This window comes from Balaenoptera acutorostrata, chromosome 2 (genome assembly GCF_949987535.1).
Source record: "Balaenoptera acutorostrata chromosome 2, mBalAcu1.1, whole genome shotgun sequence".
NCBI lineage: Eukaryota > Metazoa > Chordata > Mammalia > Artiodactyla > Balaenopteridae > Balaenoptera > Balaenoptera acutorostrata.
The window spans coordinates 21,370,436-21,389,662 of record NC_080065.1 but is presented as its reverse complement, the minus strand read 5'-3'; the positions used below and the strand labels follow the sequence as shown (position 1 = coordinate 21,389,662).

The following is a 19,227-nucleotide window of genomic DNA, read 5'->3' as shown; positions in this document are numbered from 1 at the left end:
ATATAAAAATATGGATTCTTAGAATTTCCAGTGATGGAGTAAAACAAAATCTGTATTTAAAACATAAGTAAACAAACTACTCAGGTGATAGTAATGATCTGTCAAATTTGGGAAATAATTCAGATGAGATGGCATCACTTTCTCTTTTCATGCCCTCCACAGTCACCCCATCCCCACATTCACACAGCCATATGTACGTAAGCAACCACCTCCACACACATGCATGAACCACTGAGGTTAGCCACATGGATAAAATAGGGACTTTTGGTGAGAGTAGGGAATACAAAGAAAACTTGATTGGTTGTGAGAAGTTTTGACCCTCCTGGTGATGGGACTAGAAGACAAAAAAATGCAATATTCAAACACGGCTGTGTGGGAATCTGGGCATTAGAGAAGTATCTCCAAAGTCTCGGAAGGAAAAGTGTAAAAGAGGGCTGGAGAGTTAGCCCTTAGCAGCGTTGCACACCTCTGGAAGGGGCCTGGCAACATCCTACCTCATTGAGGAGTGAAACTTTATGATGTCTCTCAAAATATCTTCAAGATGAGAATCATAATGAGTGCTTGTTAAAAATAGATCTAACCAAGCACCTTCATATCATTGGTTTTAGAGTACTTGGGATGGCATCCTGTAATTGATCTCTTATTTTATCACTTAAGGAATATATATATGCACACACATATATATACACACACACATATATATATGCATATGTATGTATATAATATTCAACAAAAACTCATTGATCACTGTATTCCAGGCACTGTTCTAGGTACAAGAGATACATACCACTGTGAACAAAACAGACAAAATGTCTGCTTGGAGGGATTTGCATCTTACTGAACCTGTTTAAGTACATTCTAAATTGTAACATAAAATGCATATCTTATCTGGTAAAGTAAGTTTAAAACAGTGATCTAAAGTCATTACCCTTTGTGTAGACTGTTCAGATTTGTAGTTGTGGTTGCTTTACTTAAAGGAACCAGGGCTATAGGAATAGTTATGGGGGTAAGAGACATTTGATAAGGAGAAGGGCCTAAGATCCTTCTACACATAGGTGGGAGAAGATTCTACAATCTTCTTATATATAGATGGGGGCTGTTGGGCTACATGGTGCTTAGAAATGGTAAGCCATGTCTATAACTTGAGTGTGGGCTTCAAAGTCAACCAGATCTGCAAACTTGTCACAGCTTACCAGTTATTTGATATATGAGCACTGAAAAGTATCTTAGCCTCTCTCTTCCTTAGATTTCCATTTGAAGATAACTTCTGGAGATATGTATTTTTAATTATTAATATTTTGCGGACAAGAAAACAGAGCTTAGAGATGCTAGGACATTTGCCAAATTATAGATAGATAAATAGATTTCTTTAAAAACCTATGCATGTGAACAATATACATATACGGACATGAAACATTCTTGATTTCATCAATTACTTCACACCATTAATTATGCAAACCTAAATGTTATTTCAGTAGTATTAATATTCATTGCTTAAGCTCTAAATAAGAGACACAGTTTAGAGTGGAGAAACCTTATCTGGTCTATCATAATGGAATTCCTTTCTCCTTCAGCTACATTTTCATAATACTAAATTTACTATATTTTTACATTATGGTTATTTATTTCTTCCATCTCTACCAAATAATCATAAACATCTTATTTAAATATTTTATCCACCATACCATATAGAGTCTAAAAATAGCACTCAAGTAAGGGGTCAACAAATGAGTAAGTGAAGGAGATTCAAAGAATCATCATCAGGGAATAATTCTAAAGTAGGGAGGTAAAGAACAATGGAAACATAGTCAAAAGTCTTCTCAGATATTGTCAAATTTAGAAAAAGAAAGGAATAAATGTAATCAATTCAAATAAATGCACAAGTCTGAAAATCCTAATAAGAACTTTCTATCCCTTTCCTTATCACATTTGATTACATAAATAGTGATATTAATAAAATACTGCTATTGTCATATTAAAACACATGTAGATAATAAGAATATTTCCATTGAACACTGGAGGAAACTATTGGCTCCATAGCAGTGGTGACCACAAGTACTGGCTCGCTACTTCATGGGCAGAGGCAAGTCTGTGTCAAACTTATAACACCTTCTCAGCACACCATTAGGCCATGGTACATTGATTTGTCTCTGCCCTAAAGAAACATATTCTGACCATACACACAGAGCTGTCAAAAGGATTTTATTGTTCCATCTTAAAAGATGAGCCAAAATCAAAGATCATCATACATTTTAGGAAAACTACAACTTAAATCATTTAAAAGAGAAAAAAAGATCTTGCCTATATGAATTATTTGGAGACACATTTAAGAAAAAAATGAGACATTTTCCAAGGAAATAGAACAGTGTCTAATATTTTTAAATGTGAGAAAGGAATAAGGAAAATCATCAGCCAAGAGCATCTAAGAATAATAGCTCTAGAAAGAGAAGACTGAAAGAAGCTTAGACAATTATGAAAGAAATAGTATAAGAGGCATATAATCTATGGATATATCCAGGCCATGCGTTCAAGTTTGCTATTAGCAATTGTGTTTGAACATATATTGGGGAGCTTGCACGAATCTTTTCTTAAAAGAGTGAACCATTTTGAAGCTAAAAATTATGCTTCTAGCTACCCAACCCAATTCAATCTGCACATAACCATTTTGCTGTGACCTAACCGGTGATTCAGAGCAGTGGCTGAGGAATCAGACCAACCGAATCATAAGCTAGTTCTAAAGTTGCTCAAACTCGGGCAAATGATGTAAGCTTTGTTGCCTTAGTTTCATCACCTGTAAAAAGTAGATGATAGTTTCTTTCTCACAGTATTGTTGTGAGGATTAAATGCACTAATATAAAGGAAGTGCTTAGAACAGAGCCTATTATAATAAGTTATTGCCTGATAGGGTAGTTGCAAAAATTAGGTGAACACTATATTTAAATAATGAAAACAGAATATTGCCTAATATACCACTATAAAAAGTTTAGCAATTCAGTATAGTAGTTGCAATATAAATGAAAAGATATAGATAACTGCCAGAATGCAAAAGCAGTACAGCCAATCTGTTTCTGGTTCAAATGACTTGGGTTTTCCTGATTAAAAATTTAATTGAAAACACTGATAAAATAATAATGATAATATATTTTTTTGATAATTTCCACAATTGCTCCACATGATCTTTGTATGTGTCTGTGTGAGTGTGTAGCAATAAAGCAAATTACATAGATATCACAAACATCTTGACATAAGAATAAATTCAGACAAAGTATGATTTCCCGTAATGGGAGAATCAGCATGAGGCATCAGTGTCTAATTTATTAATTTATCACAAACAAAAAAATCCACTGAAAATAACTGTCTGGTGCTAAAAATGTAATGCTGAAACATAGGCATTGCTTCTTAATTAAATATTGGCAATATTGTTTGCTCTAATCTTTAAAAAGTTCCTTTGTAATCTATTTTCAGTTTGACACCTACTATTTATCTTCAATTTTCAAATCATGAAGTGTCAAAATGCCTGTAAAATCAGGGCTTATATACAAGATTAATTTCCACTTTTTCTGAAAGTGAACATATGGGCTTCAGTGGTGCTAGACTTATAAATAGTAAGATTAAAGAAAAAGATCCAGGCCTCAATGTACATATCTCCTATTTATTCTTAGATGTGTATAGCTACTTTGACAATCTCCTGTATACTTTCTAAGTATTCAGTTCGTTTGAAAGTTTTATTTTATATATATTTACAGGTCCATTAGTAATCATGAAATATCAGACAAAACTTAAAAGTAATACTAAGTTTAACAAAACAGAATATTGACCACTTGAATTAACAAAACAGTGTAATATAACCCTTTTTCTTTTATTGTGGTGAGAATACCACGTACATGAAATCTGTCCTCTTAACAAAATTTTAAGTGGACAACATAGTATTATTAACTACAGGCAGAATGCTGTATAACAGATCTCTAGAACTTGTTCATCTTGTAGAACTGAAACTTTGTAATCATTGAACAGCAGTACCCCTTTCTCCGCTCCCCCAGCCCCTGGCAACCAACATTCTACTCTCTGTTTTTATAGTTTATTTTAATACTTTATGTAAGTGGAATCGTGCAGTATTTGTCCTACAACTGGCTTATTTCACTTAGCATAATGTCCTCCAGGTTCATCTGTGATGCTGCATATGGAAAGGTTTTCTTCTTTTTTAAGTCTGAATAATATTCCATTGTACCTATATACCACATGTTTTTCATCCATTAATCTGTCAATGGACATTTAGGTTGTTTCTATATCTTATCTACTGTGAATAATGCTACAGTGAACATGGAAGTGTGGATATCACTTTGAGAACCTGATTTCAATTCTTTTGGATGTATACCCAGAAGTGGCATTGCTCTATCATATGGTAGTTCTATTTTTAATTTTTTGAGAAATTTCTGTACTGTTTTCCATAGCATCATTTTACATTCCCATCATTGTACATCCCCATCAACAATGAACAAGGGACAGGAATTCCAATTTCTCCACATCCTAACCTACATGCACTTTTTAAAAAAATAATAGCCATCATGATAGGTGTGAGGTGATATCTCATTGTGGTTCCGATTTGCATTTCCAAGTTGATAAATGGTATTGAGCATCTTTTCATATAACTGTTGGACATTTGTATGTATTCTTCGGAGAAATGTCTATAAGTCCTTTGCCCATTTTTAAATCAAATTGCCTGTGGGTTTTCTTGCTATCAATTTGTAGGGATTCCTTATATATCTTGGAGATTAACCTCTTACCAGATATATGATTTGCAACTTTTTTCCTATTCTATAGGTTGCCTTTTTACTCTGTTGACTGTTTGCTGTACAGAAGCTTTTTTGTTTGATATAGTCTTATTTGTCTACTTTTCCTTTCATTGCTTGTGCTTGTGGGGTCATATCCAAAAAATCTCTGCCTAAACCAATGTCATGAAGATTTTCTCTTATGTTTTCACTACAGTTTCGGTTCTTACACTTAAGTGTTTAATCCATTTTGAGTTGATTTTTGTGTATGGAATAAGACAAGGGTCTGATTTTACTTTTTGCCATGTGGATATCTGGTTTTCCCAATACCATTTGTTGAAGAGATTATCCTTTCCTATTGTGTATTCTTTGATCCCTTGTCAAAGACCAGCTGACCTCATAAGCATGGATTTACTTCTGAGCTTTCTATACATTTTCAGTGGCCTATATTTTTACCTTGGGATGAAAGAATGGTTTAACATACATAAATTAATTAATGTAATACACCACATTAACAGAATGAAGGATAAAAATTGCATAATCATCTCAATAGATGGAAAAAAAACATTGGACAAAATTCAACACCCTTTAATGATGAAAACTCAACAAACTATATAGAAGAAATTTACCTTAATATAAAAAAGACCATATTTGAAAAGGTCATAACTAACATCCTACTCAATGGTGAAAAACTGAAAGCTTTTTAAGATCAGGAAGAAGCCAAGGATGCCTGCTTTTGAGAACTTCTATTCAACATAGTACTGGAAGTCCTAGGCTGAGCAAATAGGCAAAAAAGAGAGAGAGAGAAGAAAGAAAGAGAGAGAGAGAGAGAAAGAAAGAAAGAAAGAAGGAAGGAAGGAAGGAAGGAAGGAAGGAAGGAAAGAAAGAAAGAAAGAAAGAAAGAAAGAAAGAAAGAAAGAAAGAAAGAAAAAAGAAAGGAAGGAAGGAAGGAAGGAAGGAAGGAAGGAAGGAAGAAAGAAAGAAAGAATGGAAGAAAGAAAGGAGGAAAGGAAGGGCATCTAACACTGAAAGGAAAAAGTAAAAATTATTTCTGTTTGCATATGGCATAATTTTATACATAGAAAACCCTAAAGATGCTCCCCAAAACTATTACAATTATGAATGAATTCAGTAAAATTGTAGAATACAAAAATATAAGATGAGTTTCATTTCTATCACTAACAACAAACTATCCAAAAAAGAAATTAAGAAAATAACCTCATTTACAATATCATCAACAAGAGTAAAATACTTAGTAATAAACTTAACAAGGGAGGTGAAAGACTTGTATCTTGAAAACTATAAAACATTGATGAAAGAAATTAAAGAAGACACCAATAATTGGAAAGACATCTCATGTTCATGGATTGTAAGACTTACTATTGTTCAAATGGCCACACTACCCAAAGTGTCTACAGATTCATTGTAATCTTTATCAAAATCCCAATAGCATTTTTTCACAGAAATAGAAAAAACAATTCTAAAATTCATATAGAACTACAAAAAAATCAGAATAGTCAAAATATTCTTGAGAAAGAAGAGCAAAGCTGGAGTCATCACACTTCCTGATTTCAAAATATCTTAGAATTCTAAGTATAAACATTGAAACAAGTAGTGTACTGCTAAAAGCTCAATTCCAAATTAAAAAAGAAAAAAGTTATACCAAGTATAGCCAAACAAAATGGAACAGCTCAGTCACTTTACAAAGAGCTCCTGTGTTCCCTGGAAGTGATTCAGGGGAGTGGCTAAAGGCAAAGTCTTTGTTGTCAACTGCCAGAGTTTTCCCAGACTCACAGTTTACCAAGAGTAATTCAGCATTTGTAAAAATGGAGCTGATTATAGGAGATAGGATCGTTTCAAGCATTAAATGGAATAATGCATATAAAATCTTTTGGTCAATATTTGATACATTGTGGTAGTTCAATATATATTAGTTGTTGTACTCTAACTTTTTTTTAGGAAAGAAGAGGGAGCTACAGATGAGTATAATTTTCTGAGTCCCACAAAAGAACTTATAAAATAAACTTAAGTTCTTTGAAGACTATCTTTTAAGATCAGAGTTTTCTTTTGGTTTTGCTTTTTTTTTATTCTTATATTCTCAGTGTCTAGTGTAGTATTAGCTGCCACAACAATGATCACTTAATTGATGGCCCTATAAATGAAAAGCTAATGAAATTTCTCCCCAGAGCATATCTGAAGAGGTGCCCTGGTATTTAGCCTTAATCACTATATTATTGGGTTGGGGTTCTTGGGTTCCTGTACTCTGGACATTATGGAAGACTCAAGGCTTCACCTCACTGCAACATCTCACCCTTCAGAACTAAGAGATGGAAGCCATGAGATGCTGAAGCTTTCTCTTTCAGATAGAAAATCCTAAAAAATGGGGTCTAGTAGCACCCTGAATTCTAATACTTGGACTCACAGGAAGTGGATGCCTGTGGATCAGAAAATATCATGACAAAAGGGAAAAAATAAGACAAAAAGCAATATATGTAGAGCAACCCAACTGGAGAATGATCCTAATCAAGAGACAAGCCCTAGCTTTGTGCCCTAAAGTCACAGACTAAAAGAAAGCCACGCTCCTGGGCCTGACTCCAGTGGAAGGAAACTGTGAGAATCTACAGACAAGACAACAAGGGAGACCACAGCAGCAGGACATATAATATTCTTGGACTCGTAACTCCTCAGTGGGGTAGATTTAGAGAATGGACCTAACTGCTATCCAGAACTTCAAAGACATGAAACATTCCGCTGAATGTGGCCCTAGGTTCAGTGCTCTAAAGAAAAGGAGAACTTGGAACTGAATCTCAGCCCCAGCATGCATTAAGGACTCTGGTTTGCAGGTGGACTTCCGTCCAGCTGCTAAATGTTTACAAGCAAGGACATCAAACCCTTTCCTGAAATTTATCTTCTCACAGCTTCTTTTTTAATACCACAAACCCGTAATTTGTAATTGTACCCAGCAAAATTGCCCTTCACCAAGTTTTCAATCTACCTTTTAAATCAAATGAGTGGAATTCATGACTAATATTCTGAATATTCTTGTGCTCCTGGAGCATCATCTCCTGCTGTCTGCCCACTTTTTATCTGGTCTCTTTTCTGTCTCCTCAACTGGGTCATAAAATAAATTCATGAGTAATCCCATCTAGCTATAACTCACTTTCTCTTAGGCTTTTAATCCCTTTTTGTCTTGTAACCTGCACTATATTTTATGGCTGGCTTACAACTTGAAAGCTTTTTAAAAAATACTGTATATGAAAACTCCATATAGTAATATATTCACCAAAATATTGGAAAGGAATAATTTTAGCATGATGGAAAAAACCTCATGGTAAATAATAGAATTATAAATGAATTGAGATATAGCTTGTATTTGGAAATAATGGCATAGTTAATTTATGACATATTTTTGTCATCAATCATGTATTTTAAAGTAGCATCAAATTTTACCAATTTAAGTAACAGGAATGCCTCCAAGTTAGCATATATTGTGCAGGTAATAAGTTCAATGTTCCATACAGTATGCATTAAAATTATAGTTTAGTGATATAATGTTTTTTACCTTTCTTTTTATGTGTTACTCTGAAAAGTTCAAAGGGGTTAATAAACAGATCACTGTCCTATAAAGTAGTGATAATACATATGTTATTTTTCTTTCTTGATGAGTTTTAAAACTCACATCCAACTTTTAAAGTTTTTTCTAAATGAAAACATACATTACCATGGGAAAGATAACTATAACTTTTTCAAATTCAAATCATAGGTTCCATTCTCAGGAGAGAAACTTATGTGAAGTGACAATTTGATAAAAACTTAGGTGAAGTGAAATAAAGTTGATAAATCCATCAAAGTTTAATCTTATTAACTATCAATTTAATCAGGGTCTTTTGTCTAGAATTACAACATGTGTTTATATCCTGGAATCTAAAGACATCTATTCCAAATCTCCCATTTTATAGATGAATAAACTGAGACCAGATTATTTGTCTTCTCCATTGTCATTTGCTCATCAATTGAGAGAATTTGGATTAGAAGGCATATGAAATTTAGTAAAGTTTGAATTTTGTTTAGCTGCAGTACATTTCTACCCTGATGAGTTGGATTACAATGAACAAGTACAGATGACAATTGAACAACACAGGGGCTAGGGGCTTCTACCCTACATGCAGTTGAAAATCTAGGTCTAATTTATAGTTGGCTCTTCGTATCCATGGTTCGTCCTTATCCACAGTTCTACATCCCTGGGTTCAACCAACCATGGATCATGTAGTAGCGTAATATTAAACATTGAAAAAATTTGCATGTAAGTAGACCCAAGCAGTTCAAAGTTGTGTTGTTCAAGGGTCAACTGTACTGTATTGTAAGTGTTTAAGTCTTTTATTTCTTTAAAAATTGCTAAAACTAAACCTCAGCCTAAATCACTGCAACATTTAACCACAACAACACAAAAGGAACAAAATCTAAATATTAAATCACAGTACTTATACACAAATAACACATCTTTCTCCATTAGCTAAGATTATTTAATCAATAATGGCTAAAATTACTGCTACTTTATAGCTGAACATGCTTTCTATCAGTATACATGTTTATCTGTGAGCACTTTTAAATATTGCAGTCATGTGGCATCGTCCTATCTTTTGAGTTTGTGAAATAATCAGTAATCAAGATCACTGGATTCCAGATAATGGGAACTGATAGAACTAATTCTGGACTTTATTGTAATGAATTTTCCATAGATATGAACTCAGTACAGTCCTTGCTTTTACAAAAGTTTATTCTCTTCCTTAAAACTGGGAGTAGAATCATATACTCATCGATAGATTTAGCAGGACTTGATATGTCGAGATCACTGACATGCTAGTAATTGATTTCTTGTATTTTTGTTTCCACTTTCATTGCGTTCTAAAGTCACTTTTGATTTGAAGCTGCTCCTCTGATTTCTGTAACAGACAGCAAAACAGCATCACTGCCATAAAGGTTGAGACAAGGGGACATTGAATTTTTGACCCAAGTCAAGAGATGTAATAAAGGCTTCACTGGAAACTTCTAACATGGACTGATCAAAAATATGTTCTAAGCCAAACTCATTTATTTTTTATTAGCTCATTCAAGAGAAATTTCTTAAGTACCTATTAGGCACCAAGCTCCACAGTAGGTACTGGGATTAAAAAAGAATTGTACGCAGTCTTCACTCTGTATGGCGTGCTTGCTGCCTAGTGGAAGCATGAGAGACGTGGCATGACGCTCTGTGAGCATATGGAAATGAGTTTCTGAAAGAAGAGTTATTGAGGCCAATTTTTAATTTGGGCTGAAGTTCTCCTGGGTGAAATGAGACCTTTCTGATATCCACAACCTAATCTATAAAGAGCAGGATATGAAGTAGCACTATGTCTTAGGGAAATAATATTGTACTGAGGCAGCATAAAGTAGACAGAAGGTTTCATAAGAGATAAACCTGGAAATGTAGGTAGAGGCAGATTCACAAAGAGCATTAGAGACAGTGCTGAGGTCAAAATCAAATTTGCATTTCTGAAAGACGAATGTGGCTTTAATTACACAGGGTGAATGGTAGGTGGTTATGAGAGGTAACGGGGAGATTATTAATATCTTAAAGTCATAATCCAGGTAAGAAGCAGTAAAATTTTGATGAAAAGTAGTGGCAGCATGAAGAGTACAAGCATATTTTAGCAATGTCTAGTCAACAAAGGGGACGGGAATGGATGTAAACAATAAGTGATTTAAAAAGAAGTTTAGAATATAACCAAGAAATTGGATGTATCTTGGTCAAGTTAACTGGTAGTTTTGTTATTTAAGCAACTGGAAAATATAAATGATGGTCCAGTCACTAGCAGCTAGAGGCAAATATGAGTGACACTGTAGAGTTAGGCATATAGGATGAGAGACAAAACTTGGGGTGCATGGACCTTTAAAGGGCAGGGAGAGGAAAAGGGTGTGTAAAGAAGACTAAGAAATGGTGATCAAGGAAGGAAAGAGAGAGCCAAGAATAAATGATGCTGAGGAAGCCAACCACAGTTGGAAGCAACCTGAAGAAAGAGATTTGCATCAACCAATTTAAATGCCCCTGAAGAAGACAAGTAAACATGAGCAGACTCTTTCACTGGTGATAGAAAAGATCGGTTAATCAGAAGCAGTACTGAAAAGCTGAAGGAAGGCAGTTGTGGGCCTAAAATGTGCTAATAGGCAATACTAGGCTCAGGAGAAAGCAAGATTTCAACTAAGGGAAGGAGCCAATGGAAGTATTCTGTGGAAGTGAAACAATGAATGAGTTTGTCTGTAGTACACCCAGTGGTAGACTGGATTATGAGAAGTGGCTGGGAAGCAGGCAATAGTGGAAGAAACCAGAAGGGGGTGATTTACATATATTGTTTAATGTATACTTTGCAAACTCTTTATGGAATTCAAATATGTTTCCAATTCTTGGTTGAGAGGCTCAGAGTTCTTACCCACAAATGAATTGACAGATCTCTAATTTTTGTTGAACAGTGGATAAAACATATTTCCTGGAGGGGGAGATTTGGAGAAACTAAGGAGTTGAGGTTTAGAATGAAAAAAACAGATGGATATCAGGCTATGAACGGTTTTGAAAGAGTGCAGACTGGGTGTAGTGATTCATAACATACCACCGAAGGATTTGGACAGAGCCGTGATACGTTCAAAACCCTGTAACCAAAAGACTAATCTGCAGTAATGGAAAAGTTATTTTAAAAAAGAGGTAAGATTGGATTCTGTTTCAATTTGCAGAACGAGTTACTGGAATTAGAAGGAAACAAGGAAATCTTAGCCCATCATCATAAAGTTGAAGAATTTTAACAACCATTTTGATGTGGGCGCCCTATGTGTCATTTATTATGCAAAGCAATTTACATGCATTAACTCATGAACAAGTTCCACGAGGACCCTACTACTTGTACTCCCATTTTTAATTTGAAACAACAGAGGCTTAGAGTGTTTAAGTGACTTGCCAAAATTTTGTTAATTTGGAAGTAATAGAAAACCCCAATCCATTGCCAAGTATACAATCTCATACAAAAAGGGATGTATGGTCTCAAATCATCAAAATGCTTATAGGTTGAGCTTCTGGCAGGTTGGATCAAGACTCCCCATCACCTTTCCTGGAATTCTCAAGTGTGTGTGGCCTCTTGTGTGTGTCTGTTTCCAGTCATGTTTCCCCCAAGATGTTGAAATAACTACAGCCAGACGTTTGTGCACCAGAGTGCAGAGAAAAAGAAAAAGAGAGCATTTCCTAGAAGGTCCCATCAAATATCTCCTCTGGTTTTATTGGCTTGAAGTGGGTTATATTTACATTCCTGAACCAATCATTATTAGCCAGGAAAAAAGGTTCATGTTTGTTTTTAGACTTCAGCCAAATGCATCCATGGGAGTGAAGTTCCTTGTAACGTATACTGAAGTGTGAGGGAGATAGTGATATATGAATATGTATATGAACAGTTCCTACAATTAGGTGGGATTAATTTTTTAGGGGGGATTACTACATTATCCACTACAGTTACAGTATTATCCTTACAGAAGTGAAATAATTTGCAAAAGATCATTTATCTATTTAATTGCAGAACTGGTTCTAGGTTTCAATACTTCTGACTTCTGACATATACACATATACACACATACATACACAGTTTGCATTTTTCCTTTTACTAAAACTAGATAAAGTGATAAATGGTTAGGAAGATAGATATAGATAATAGAGTAGATACATACATACATATATGCATATATACATAGATCTCTCTTACCCTTAACATGGCAGAATCATCCAATCAAATAAAAACAAATAATTTCAGGTATGTTGGGTGTGTTTTAAATAAACTCTAATTAACTGGTCCTTAGTACCTTGGCTAAATGCATTTGAATCAGAAGTAATTTCTTTATCCTTTAAGAATATAAAGCTACACAGCAAAAATACAAACCTTACTGAATTATAGCTGAGAGCCACTGAGTGAATGAATTCCAAGCTCATACATTTTATCATGATTTCTATGGAATTTCCCAATGACAACTTCTGTGAAAATAATTTCTAAGTTACATTAAGTACAAAGGAGACAACATTGTACCATCACTAGAAGTCAGAGTTCAGTTATGTGTTGCTGGGAGCAGACATTAGGATTTGTATTGGTGTTCGTGGTATAGAATTCTTGGCACACAACAGAGAGATAAAGTGCTCATTAAAATGAATTCACTTATCCATCAAAGTACATTTGAATCACAAGGTGTAAATATGTATAGTCTAAAATATTTAGGACATTTTTGGGAAGAAAGTTTTATAACCTTAGAGTGCCTCTGGATCATTGGACTGAATAACAAATCACGAGCTGATGTCACAGCATTACATGTGCCAGGGGTTACTCTGAGGCCAGGCTGAGCAGAGTCAGAGCTGGTGGCAGAGAAAAACAAATTGCCTGCTCTGATCCTAGAAGTACCGTTCAAAGGAGCATAACTTCTGTTCTGGAGGACTTTTTTGGCATATGTCTTTTCTGATCCTTAAACGTTCTGATTACTTCAGGCAGGTTTAATAAGTATGCAAACTCTTCATTCTTGTGTCTTTAATAAAGTAGCCCAATATCGTCATAGTTCCCTTGTTTACATTTTAGTATATTTTAAACACACATCTCAAAATCACATTTTTCTAACATACAGGAGATAAAATCCAGATTCGTATTCAATATTCAAATAATATTCAAATATTAAAGTATGGGACTTGAAGACAGGAATCATACTAGTGTATATGTTTGGGAGTTGTCACCCTCTGTGTGATGCAGGAGAACAAAAAGTGAGTATATATGTATTTATTTTATTTTACATATACTCAAATAGCACATATTGTGTGGGAAACTATTATAATTTCTTTGTAAATATTAGCTGATTTAATACTTCTATAAAATGAGTACTCTTTTTTCATTTTTTTTTTTTTTTGGTATGAGGAAACTAAAACAGAGAGGTTAAGTAGTTTGCTTGAGGTCACACAGTTTGTTAGTGGTTGATCTAGGATTCAAACCTAGGTATTAAGGTTCCAGAGGCAAAGATGGTAAACACAATGGCAAGCAATGCAGCCTCTCCTAATTGAAGAAATGTCCTAGGGAAAGTGTGTAGGAGTGGACTTCTCAATGATGGCTACTCATCAGACTTATCTGCAGAGATTTTTAAGTGTTTCTGGTACCTGGCCCACCCAAGAATAATTAAATTAGACTTTCTGATGAGGGCCCAGGAATTCTTAATAATCCTTGTAAATGTCTTATATGCAGCCCTGGTTGAAGATAAAGAGGACAGAGGAGCCATTTACAACTTTACAAATATAGAAAGAGAATCAACAGAAGGAAGCTAAGAGACGAGTGTTCATAAGCAGTGCAGTGAAATCTAATGTAAAATTGATAAAGACCCAGTTCCCTTAAAGAGTAAGCTCACCTGCTGTGCATGTATGTTTAATTTTACTGTATAGTTAAAGTCTGCTATAATTATAGTTTCAATGTCTTATAGTATCCTAGGCCTGTAAAGTATGTCATATGTGTGCACAGGCCCTCATTTGCTTCCCTCTATCTGACTCATTTCTGAAACCCTCTCTGCTTTACACTTCTCTGCTGCTTAATGTCTTCTTTACGGGATAAAATGTACACTTATTTTCCAATCTTATTTGGAAAGAAAGTGTATTATATTTATCATTCTATACCTTTTTAACTCTGTATTATTTCTTGATTATAATGCAGTGTATACATAAAGCAAAAGCAAAGAGAAAATGATATATTGCATTATATTTTTATTTCTTTTCCTGTTTATGCATCAGTCCTGAGAAGGGTTAACATTATTCAGCAAATAAATGTGTATTGACTTCCATCAGATTTGTGTTCCAACTTGTGGCTAAATCTTGTTTATGTGAATTTTTAAATGTAATGTCACTCATTTTGGGTTCTGCTCTCTTAAATGAGAACAGTGATGTGCATTCGAAATTCAAGACAAGTTAAGCTCTCAGTTTAGTGTTAAAAAAACTCTAAAGGCCATAACTAGCTTCCAGGTTGCCCATTTCAAGTATTGTGTATTGCATTTGTGTATTTTGTGTGTATTTAGGAGTATTTCAAGGATTCACCAATAAACATTTATTTGGGATGTAATTCATGACATTAGATGTACAAAGAATGAATATGGAAGGGCTTCTGATGTAAAAGACTCTGTATTCCATGAGAAGAACAAATGATGTGTAGAGTTTTAAAAAATCAAAATGTACTAAGGCTATTGGGAGTACACAGGAGTGGACAAATTATCTCTGCTTGGGAGCAGAAAAACAAGGACCCACAGAGGTGACAGTAGAGCTGGGACATCAAGAGTGAGTAGATTTCTCAAGATGGTGGAAGCCAACCTCCTTCAGGCAGCAGGATCACCTGGGCAAGAGCACAGAGGTGTGAAAGAGCCTCAGATAAACAGTAAATAAGTATGTACGGTGACTGCATGGGGTCCCTGGCAGAACAGTTGGAGATTAATCTGGGAGGGATATCGAAACCCATTCATGTCATGCTAGTCATAGCATGTCAGTGAGTTTAGATAATGCTTTTTCATTAGGAATAAAAGTCCATTCAAAGTTTTTTTTTTTCTTTTTTAATTCTAACTTTTTTTTAAATGAATGAGAGTAACTTAATCAATCTCATGTTATAGGAAAATGACTCTGATGTTCCTGTGTAAAAGGAGCTGGAAGAGGAAGCAATTAGAATGCTCTGGAGCCTTGCAATTGTGACAGTGAAGATTCAAACCAGTTGAGACGGTGGCAGGGCAAAGACAAAAAGCAAAGAACATATTCAATTTACAGAATGTCCTTATACATCTGAGAAATTTTAAAAAATGAAGAGGTCATAAATTCAACAGAATCCAATTATGTTTTCAATGTATTTCTAGTAAATTTGTTTATTTAATACCCTAAATGCAAAAAAATACATAGAATATAAACCTGTCATGCTGGAAGTGGTGTTTGACAGAAAAGAATTATGCAGCATATTATTTTTTATTGTATGTTGAGAATAGTACCTGGTGCATGGTGTGGACCACTGAACATTTCTTGACTGAAAGAAGTAATGAATGAATCAAGAGATCAATGCCTACTTTAGCTGAAATCATGAGATAGTCGGGCTCAGTTCTACTACCACCTGTCTACCGTTTTGTATGAGAATGACTTTCAGTATCCATAAGAATGATTTTAACATCATTGGGCTTCAATTCTTTCATTGTGAAATGCAGACATTGTGTCATTATTTCTAAAAGTCATCCCCATTGAGAATATTAATCTTAATGAAATCAAATAAAGTATATCACATTTTGCATGAGCAAACAGAAGTAGGCCATGTGTGGTTGCACTAAGAAAGAAAGCTGGCTTACTTTCTCTAGGCTCCAGAACCCACATCATGCGCATGGAATAGAACTTAGGGAGGAGAGATAATTAAAACTCTCTGAACTTCAACATTTAGAGTGGCTACATTCTCATCCTGGGTTTGAGTGATAGGATAAACTCCAGGATGATGGCTACTGACAAGAAGACTACTCCAGTTTCTGTGGATGTCACTGACTGTATTATTTCCTTGTTTCACATCAAACATGCCCCAACCACAACCTCCCACTCCTACCTCTTGGGTATTTAGTGTTTAATAGTGCCAGGAACTGGTGTGCTATACAAGCACTGACCAAGGTAGTCTTTGGAGATGTATGTGCTCCAGACAATTAGTTGCATCTTCTTAATGAAGGGAGTATGAAGTCTCTCTTTTGCATTAGTTTGGTGAAAGCAGTGGACCAGTCAACAAAACAAGCTGATATAACGCTGTTTAATTGTGTTCTTATAAACTCATATAGGGGTAGCTCAAAAACTCTTAAATAACTTACATCAGAAACTGCTTTTTCACTAAACCAGAGTTAATTGCTACTGTAACTGAGTGTAAATATTTTTTTAATATCATGGATGTTACTATGGATGAAACAAGTGTCATTATTCTTGCTATCCTGTGATCCTTTTGAGTTGGACAAAAGTGGAATTGAATGATGCATGTTTGCTCTTTCTATAACTTATGGGACTACTTCTTAATTCACTCCTTTAATATTTGAGCTTAAAAATTATTAACATAAAGAATTTAATATGTATTTGGAAAATATTTTCTGTGTACTTAGCAAAAATGTATTCTGCATTGAGCATATGGTGACCATTAGATAAAAGTTTATTAAATCTGTTACTACATACTTTCTAGAAGATATAATACATTTTTCTTCAAATATATCCTCAGAGTAAAACAACCCACTGCTTTTCAACTGCAATATTTATACCTAGAATTGGGCATTATTCAATATTTGTAGACTTTACCTGTATAACACATGTGTGATGACGTGATAATGAAGATCTAGGTAAGTGATTTTTCTGGGGAAAAAATCATTACCTAGAAGAGGGGAGGGAAGAGGGGAATTGACTCTTGGAACTGGTCATTCTTACATCATTAAGGAGGACTTACTTTTGATGAATCCTTAATATAGGCCCCCAATGCCTACCAATGCTTATTTGTCCAATAATTATTAAAGATGCTGCAAATATTGTTATTGATGATGATGAAAATGATGATGATGGATGATGTTGAATAATATCAGTTATCATTCTTGACAGCTTATAAATGTTTGCCTACTTTCGGGAATTCCCTGGCAGTCCGGTGGTTAGGGCTCTGAGTTTCCACTGCAGGGGACACAGGTTCAATCCTTGGTCCGGAAACTAAGATCCCGCAAGCCGTGAGGCCAAAAAAAAAAAAAAGGTTTCCCTACTTTCCTTCTAGTAGTGTCTTCTTCTGGGAAAGGCTGTTGTAATAAAACATGTGCTTTATCTGTTGATATAACTCGGATTCACCAAAACCTCTTAAGGTAAAGCATTTGGCATTGAATGTCTACTGGAAGTTATGATTTCTTACTTTTTCAGCATTCTAACACTTCATGTAACAAAAAAGTAGAGGTGAAGAGATGGTTCATTCTCTTAGCTTTTAGAGCAAACCTTTAAGATTGAGTTTGTTCCTGGTTGGCACTGTCTTAAGAAAAAAGCCTGAGTGAGTAAATGGAGCAATCTTGCATTCCCCAAACTGACAGTTACATTGAATGCCTCCAAGAGGTGAAGAGTATTCTGTCCACTGTGTAACTTTGGATGCACATTTCACTCCCTTTATGCTCAGTAGGCATTTCCTTCCTTCATCAGCAGCATATTATTTTATTTATACTGAGTTTGATAATTTTGATTCTACTTTTTTCTCAATTCAGAATAGTAACACTGAATGGACATTAAGAAGAGATACTCACTTAAAAAGTTCTTAGAGGAAGACTTAACTATGACTATGAATATGTAAGACAAAACTGCTGAAAAAATCTCCTGTCAGCTTCTCTTAGTACATAAATAATACGGCCAAGTGTCAAGAGATGAGAAAAGCTACAGATAATTTGGATTGTCTTTAAAGTTTTCCTATGTCAGTGAACACTTAGAATAATTCAGTCTTGAGGCATAAAGGTGCTTCTCTAGCTAGAATTGCAATTATTTTCTGTTCCTCATTTTCTCAAATATTCTGTCCTAATTAAAGGCTTCCTAAACGAGTATGTAATTGTTGATTTTTAAACTGAAATTGCAAATTACTTATACCCTCTAAAGTTCAGTAAGCCTTTAAACCTTTTAGCTCTTCTATTGATATCCTAATCATGCAATTAAATCATCTACAGTAAGCAGATGAGCTAATGCAAGTGGTGTCATGTTTTCTTCGGTGTACAAATCAATAAAGCTATTGTGTTGACTTTCAGGTCAATGACCTAGCTACTGGAAATGGACACAGCTTTAAAAATAGATATTTAACATAGGTGTCATTTGCACTAACAGCTAATATTGTTGCTCAACATTTTGGTTATAATAGTTAAGTTATTCTCAGTGACTTCATATACTCACAGAATTAAGGAATGCCATATTCCAAAGGAAAATGGAGTCCAGAAGATAAAAGACATGACCTTGAGCTCTATAAAACAAAGATGCTAGAATCATATGGTCTTATTTTCCAGGTGCTTATGTGCTCCAGGTCAAGGCCACGGATGCAGATGATCCAACCTATGGAAACAGTGCCAGAGTCGTTTACAGCATTCTTCAGGGACAGCCTTATTTCTCTATTGATCCCAAGACAGGTAAAGTTTTTATTAGAGACAACATTATCACCTCCCTTTCCCATTCTAACACTGCAATAAAGATTCAATGTGCTCCCCATCTAGCAAAGGAAGATAGGATCTTACCTTGCTGCTGCAGAACTATTTCTTTCAGATTGAACTTGGTATAAATATAAACCTTTTTACACATATATGCCAAGTCCAAATTTGTTAGTTAGGAATTCTTTGTATGATTTACTTTAAATTTTCCAAAGTCGAGGAATTTTTTTTTGTTTCTTCTAGC

The 19,227-nt window shown here is 34.7% G+C and overlaps 1 protein-coding gene across 1 annotated transcript in view; it reads left to right on the top strand.

Moving 5' to 3' along the window:
• CDH12 (cadherin 12) overlaps positions 1-19,227 on the top strand; it is a 1,005,439-nt gene that overhangs the window by 895,383 nt on the left and 90,829 nt on the right. The window contains exon 6 of the mRNA XM_007188231.2: positions 18,846-18,965. Within this exon, the coding sequence (XP_007188293.2) occupies positions 18,846-18,965 (120 nt within the window). The remainder of the gene's footprint in view (positions 1-18,845; positions 18,966-19,227) is intronic.